The sequence below is a fragment of the Rhipicephalus microplus genome, chromosome 4 (genome assembly GCF_043290135.1).
Source record: "Rhipicephalus microplus isolate Deutch F79 chromosome 4, USDA_Rmic, whole genome shotgun sequence".
In the NCBI taxonomy this organism is placed as follows: Eukaryota; Metazoa; Arthropoda; class Arachnida; order Ixodida; family Ixodidae; genus Rhipicephalus; species Rhipicephalus microplus.
This window is the reverse complement of record NC_134703.1, coordinates 45,352,110-45,359,004: the sequence shown is the minus strand read 5'-3', so window position 1 is coordinate 45,359,004 and position 6,895 is coordinate 45,352,110. Positions and strand designations below refer to the sequence as shown.

The 6,895-nt window shown below is 50.6% G+C and overlaps 1 protein-coding gene across 1 annotated transcript in view; it reads right to left on the bottom strand.

Annotated features, from left to right (window-relative positions):
* Positions 1-2,665, bottom strand: part of LOC119172634 (uncharacterized) — a 7,814-nt gene extending 5,149 nt beyond the window's left edge. Inside the window, exon 1 of the mRNA XM_075891859.1 lies at positions 2,314-2,665. Within this exon, the coding sequence (XP_075747974.1) occupies positions 2,314-2,592 (279 nt within the window). The 5' untranslated portion in view covers positions 2,593-2,665. The remainder of the gene's footprint in view (positions 1-2,313) is intronic.
* Positions 2,666-6,895: the final 4,230 nt, after the last annotated feature.

Genomic DNA, 6,895 nt, shown 5'->3' with positions numbered 1-6,895 from the left:
TATATACGGGGTGGCCAGTGGACAGTTGCGCAGCATGAGCAGTCGGTTTTTTCAATCAAGAAACTCTCTTGCAGACGCTGCCTGCGTAGGCTTTGCGAGGCGAGAGGGTGGAGTAGGAGAAAGAGGGGGAAGGAATGCGCATGCGCAATGGGAGTGTAAACGCCGCGGAGAAGAATGCTTAAAGGAGAAAAGAGGTGAGTAAGTTAGCAGACGCTCCTTGCGTCCGCATTGCGAGGAGAGAGAGGGGGGAGTGGACGCACATGCGAATTAAAAAAAATGGCAGCATATCCACGGAGTGAATGATGGAGAGTGGGGCGAACTATCCATCCGTCCATTTGTTCTTGCTTCCGTCCATTCATGTGTGCGTCTGTGTGGCCGCCCGTGCGTCCATCCGCCTGTCCGTGCGTGCATCTGTTCGTGCGTCCGCACGTCCATCTGTGCGTCCATCCCTGCGTTCGCCCATACATCCGCTCCTGCGTCCGTCCATGCGTCCATCGGTGCGTCCGTTCATGCATCTGTCTGTGTGTCCGTTCGTCCACCTATTCAACATTCCAAGCACCACCATCTCGCATCTTTTCATTATATATTCCTCACATAGAATCACCGCCATCCAGCAGACATTGCAAGGACTGAACGAGAGGAGGCACACGCACACTTTCTTATGGCTTGCGCTTCGTGTCTACTTCCCACCTTTAACCACCTTGAGTTCATGGTATATACTAGTTCACGGCATTCATGGCACTGCGGCCCAACGCTCGCTAAACCTTTCTAAAACCAAGCAGGTTACGGCCAGCGAGTATAACGTAGCAACCCTTTTTTGACAGACAGTGGTCAATGTACATGCCAATGGCTGCTAAGAGGGAATGAGAAACAGAAAAATTCGGCTTTTACTTAACGCGCACGCTGAGAATTTTTTATCGTTCAACAACGCACAGAAGAAATCTCCCACCGGCACCTCCTTGGAGGTCAAAATGTAAGACTAGTTACACACTACTACTACGACTACAAGGGACGAACGGGCGCCGCTATAAGGAGCTTCGCCCCTAAAATGGTCACGCCACACGCCGGATTGAGCACGACCCCAAGCTGCATGCTTCGCATCTACAAAACAGGAACGCAGCTCGATGCACCAACTAGCCCGAAAACGTGTTGTACTAGAAAGTTGAAATTTCAACGGCACCTTTAAATGTTTCGGCCGCATGATAACTGCTTTGCGATCGATGTGAACTGCTTGAGAACGACGTCACTACATTTAGTTTGGCCCAGCGACGGCACGTTCCAGTCAGTCAGTCAGTCAATGAACATTATTCATAAATTCATTATTATTCATAATAATAATAATAATAATAATAATAATAATAATAATAATAATAATAATAATAATAATAATAATAATATAAATGACGATATCTGGGGTTTTACGACTCCACACTACGATATGATTACGAGAGACTCCGTATGCAGTGGAGGGTTCTGGAAATTTTGACCTTGTGGTGGTGTTCGGCGTGCTCTGACATCCCACAGTACGGGCTTCTACCACTTTGTCTACGTCGAAATGTGACCAATTCGGCCGCGATCGAATCCGCGACCTTATTGCCTGCAGCCAAGCACTCTAACCAACTATCTGCTCCACCACAGCGGGCTCCACAGAGAAGTTCTAAACCTCGTTTGTATTTTACGTCCGATAGTAATCGATTCCCAGTCTACTGTTCTGTGCTGTAGAATACAAGCTACAGATATGCGAGAAGCGTGCGATGATATGTGCGTGTTACACCACAGCAAAGCGTTGCGACAGGACAGACGATTTTCGTGTCTCACCCCAAATGACGTAAAGCTCGCTTCACTGGTACCTTAACCGACAACGTATAGTTGACAACATGGTTACTGCTGGAAAGACCACCGCAGGGGTGGAAGTCTGCTTGTTATTACAGATTGTCACATATATTAAAACACCGCAATTGAATAAAGAGAATACTATACGGCAACACCAAGTCAGTGTACAGCAGTAAATCAGAGATCGCATTTCTGAAAATGGGATCAGCGGAATGGAGACGCCGCAACGACTTATCAGAATTCGATAGCAAGCACAGACACCACGGTGCATTGACACTGGCCGTCTAATACGATCAACTGACCTACAGCAGAAAAAAAGAAAAATACACTAGAAGGTTCTAGACGTATTATGTTATCTTACTCGTTCAACTAATACATATTTTGGTCAGGTTTCACATGCACGTAGCGTTACAGCCCAAGCGACGTAATCTTGAGCATGGTATAACGTCAGCTGCAGTGTGGCGTTAGTAACTTGCTCACCTCAAACGTAACGACGTCCGCCACTCCTTCCTCCGTGTCCCTGAACGCGTTCCGAAGACGGCTGAAATAGTGTACGCGGTGCGCCTCCGTGCTGCGCTCGTTGTACTTGCGCACGACGAAGTTGAAGCCCGAATCGGTGACCAGAACTGCTATGGTCGTGTTCGGGTACAGCTCAATTTCCACTCGAAACACGGCGCTCCATCCCAGCGTGTAGTCGCAGTGGAACATCATGCGCAACAGGTCCCTTTTTCCCACAGGTGGCGGTCGGTGAGGCCACATTACGCCGGCGGCGCGAAGTGCAGACTTCACGGCGTCGAGCTCACCCGTTGGTGTCGTCAACACGGCGAGGCAGCTCCTGATAACAGTAGTGGGGGGGGGGGGGGTAACATATCAAAACTACGGTATGTCTGACAAACTCCGTAGTGGAGGGCTCCGGTAATTTTAGCCGCCTATAAGGTTGTAACGTGCACCTAATCTAAGTACGAAGTGCCGCAAGCATTTTCGATACCAATGAAAATTCGGTGGCCGCCACCGGGATTTTGACCCACGATCTGAAAGCTAGCAGTCGAGTACCTTAACCACTTGTCCACCGTGGCCGGTTTGCGATGCAGCTCCTGCATGCGGTTCTTCTCAAGTACAATCTTTCTCACGTACCAACCGATAAGATTGATTCTCTATAAGTTTCACACGTTCTTGTTGAAGGGCCAGTCAACAGGCTCCGAAACGCGCAGGATAAGCTCGCAAAGTTTTTCTGCGCGTGACCAGCTTCCTTCAACGCGCAGTGACGTCAACTCGGCGTTCGGCGACGTGACGTAGCACGCAGCTCGTTGATTGGTCTAAACCAGGTATCAATAAAGAGTACCTTAGTCAACGTCGCCGATCGCCGAGTTGACGTCATCGCGCGTGGAAGAAGGTTGGTCAGGCGTACGAAAGATGCGCGAGCTTTTCCTACGCGTTCCGGAGCCTGTTGACTGGCCCTTAAAAACTACGGGCGGCGCAGTTCCTGCTTGTAATGTTGAATAGGCCCTGCCCCACTTTTCGAGCGTGGTCAGAAAACGCTGCGAATCGGTAGTCGAGGCTTCTGAGAACATGCGAGCCAAATTCTATAGCACAGCACGTGCCCCGGAATTTAGAATAATTTCTCAAAGTTGACTAAAAAATCGCTTTCTATTCTCTCGACGAATGATGCTACAAACTCAAAAGTCACTGCGTGATGACTCATAGCATCGCCATTGGCTGAATCGAGCATGAGGCACTCGGCAATTACCAGTCCTCCACGAAAAGCTGCAACCTGTCCGCGCGTGCCACGTGCGATCGCACTTAAAATCTGTACGTTCGAAGAATAAAGAAAGAGGAGAAAATGTCCCCACCTCTGCGAATGTAATCGTGAGGAAATGCGAATGCATGTCTTGCGCCGAAAGAGGGCACCGTTGCCGTCAGACATTCGCGTTCACCGACTTCTGCCATCGCCGTGAGAAGCGTCCAGACAGCGAACGGTCGAGAGTGGGGAGTGAGCGGACGGGAGAGTGGGGCGCCAGCGTTCTCGGCTCGGCGTTGGCGTTTCACAGCGGTGTCTAGAGCACACATTTCCAAATGTTATTGAGAAGCGCCCAGCCAGCGAACGGTCAACAATGAGGCGCGAGCAGACAGGACAGAGGGGTGCAGGGAGGAGAGAGAGCGAACGACCAAGCACTGCACCTATCCTCTTCTACACTCTCTCACATCAATTGCTCCGGTCAACGCCGACTAAATTTCAAGGCCGAAAGGCTGCCGCAGTGACGTCAGAGTTTGGGGGCCCAGTTGCCCAAATGAGCATGCTCAGTAAGACTTTTTTTTTCTACATATTTTATTTGGCCCAATCAAGCCGCAGCAGCTGCGAGAGCGGGAGCGTTGGTTCTCCTAAAACGTGAACGAAACGCAGGCTTTCCGCCGCGTTCGCAGCGTAACTGGGCCCCCACCCTCTGACGTCACTGCGGCAGCCTTTCGGCCTTTAGTCGGCGTTGCTCCGGTTGCAAGGGGCGAGGATAAGCTCGCAGCTGTTGCTGTGGGAGATGGAGTGAGAGCGGAGAGGTAACACCTGCCAGTGCGCGGACGTCGCCGGATGCCTGACATAGCCCGACTAAGAAATCCATTCGCATTTAAAATTGCTCAAGATGAAAAGGCGCACGTGTCTCACTTTCTTTCCCCGTGCCATTCCTTCCAGCGTAGCTTCCAGCGCTTTCGTAGGGACGAGAGGAGAGAGAAAACAATTGTAGCGTGAGACAAATCTTTGTAACTCTGCTCATAATGGATGAATTTGAAAAGTTCTTGCGGCAGTCAATTCATGGGGCTATTGGCTCCTTTAGTGAATTTATGCCATGGATACACTAAAAAATTATCGCGGGCCAAAATGTCAAACTTCAGGAGCATCATGCTTATCGGTTACGAGGAAAAAAGTCGCGGCTTGATTGCAGACGCTTGATTACAGTTGACTTGATATCAAGTTTTTAAGACCAAGCACAAAGGTTGGCGACACAGAGGGATATGTCTAGTGTTACCTAACACCAAAAACATTTATATAGTTCTAACAGTCACTCTATCTAAAAGTGTATTTCTAAAATAACTATCTTACGAAACACCCAACTGGTGATAAACGTACTTGTACAACATTGCCGCCCTCTGGAGCAGGTTCTGTCCCGTAGGGGGCACGTCAATGGTACGCACTATGCGCGCGATCCTCTCGTTGGCGGCGCCGAAGGTTTCCTCCTGGACGCCAAACAATTGGCGACGCCGCCAGCCGTCGCACACAAAGCGCGTGAAGCTGTGGCACGGGTCCACCGACGAGTTGATCGAGGAAATGAGCCGCGCAGCGTACTCGCGGCATGCGTGGGTTGTGCACGTGGATGGTTGGCTCGGGTCGCTGCTGTCCAGGAGCGACGACAGCAAGAAGAAGAGCACGGTCAGAGACACCAGCAAGCACAGCACGGCGACCACGGTGTAGCAGATCATGGTCCAAGGTTTCTGTCCATGTAGGCAAGAGAAAAGGGTAGACCAAGAAGATTCGCTGCGACGTTTAGATCCGGAAAGGGCTAGGTGCGTCAGAAAATTAGTGGGAGTAGATTTTGGTGATATAACGTGGACAGTGGCATAGCCAAAAATTTGCGTACGAAAAGCAAGAGTGGTAGGGTGGAGGTCGTTTCATACTGTAGCCTGTGTGACTACGGTACAAGCTACAAGCCAACACCGTAAAATCACCTCATAAATATGTGAAAACAGATATATGTGTCCCTACGATGACCCAAATATGCGCGCCGGAAAGTAAGTGTTGGGGGCAGCTTAGCAAGCAATGAAAGACTTAACAAGTGCGAACGCACCATGACTCTACTCGAAGAGCGACTGCCTATGGATGTCCGGCGCGCCGACGACGGAGTGATGAGGGCCGCCGCCGCTGCGGCAACGACAGCAGGTGGCAAAGACGTGCGGGGGAAGCTCTCAGTGCCAGAACCTGCGTACGAGAACGATGCTTTGTGCATGGCCCCACATGTGCTCGGCGTACCAATGTTACCCGCGGTGCTGCTATAGTGGGTGTGGGACTCCATGTGGCTGCCTCGACCCGATAATTCCAGCAAGGACGGCATGGACCGAGAATGCTGCGGCTGTGGAGGCTGTTTATAAGCGGCCACTCGTCGGACACTTCGTGGATTTATTTCGTCCGATGCTCGCCTGGAGATACCGATAGAATGCTGCGGCTCATTGGGTGCTTTGCGCCTACCGTCCTTTTCTGCCTGGTCGACCACGTGTCGGATGCCATGTCGGGATGGATCATCGCCTGGAGGAGTAGAGTCTGTCGAAGAAAAAGAAGAATTTCGTTCCTAGGTGCCTGTATATATAACGCGACATTTCCAAGATAGCTCTTCTTACGCACGAACGGTACGGCATAACGCTTACCTCCCGGTCTACGTATGTTTGGGCAACAAAATGTGGCGGGTGAAGAAACTCCTTGGTGGTTTCAAAGAGGCTACAGGAAAGACCCAGTCTATACCAATGTGCTAAGCACCCTGTAAAAACGTTCTAATGTATCCATAAGAATATAACGAGGTGTACCGTATAAGCGCAACGTGACAAATAAAAAAAAATCTGTTTCAAACATTCAGCTCTCCCCGTTATTTCGTAATTTGTGGACAATGACTTCAACAGAGTACCACCTATAGCCTATATTTCTGCAATCGACGAGGTTAAGTACCTGCTGCTTGAGGCAGTTCTTGGCCGGCTTCTGGGCCTTGCGAATTATCTGGCTTGACGGGAGACGCCATAATGAAGGACTGCTCTAGCGATGCGGTCGAAGAGTTTGCCAAGCAGCAACCTTGACGCTGTTCGCGACCGCAGCGTACGTCAGCTGTGGCTGGACGTTTCCGGGCAGGACCTGCGGAGTTTTCAGAGTAGATTCGAACACACGACCTAGTGCACAGGAAGATAGGCCGCGTAACTCGAATACCTCGAACGTCTCGCTTCCCTCAGTCGGGTGCAGCCGTCTCAACGCTGTGAGTGGATGACGAGCCTGGTAAGCAAACAAGAATGCCTAGATTTAGCTGTGTGCACGCTG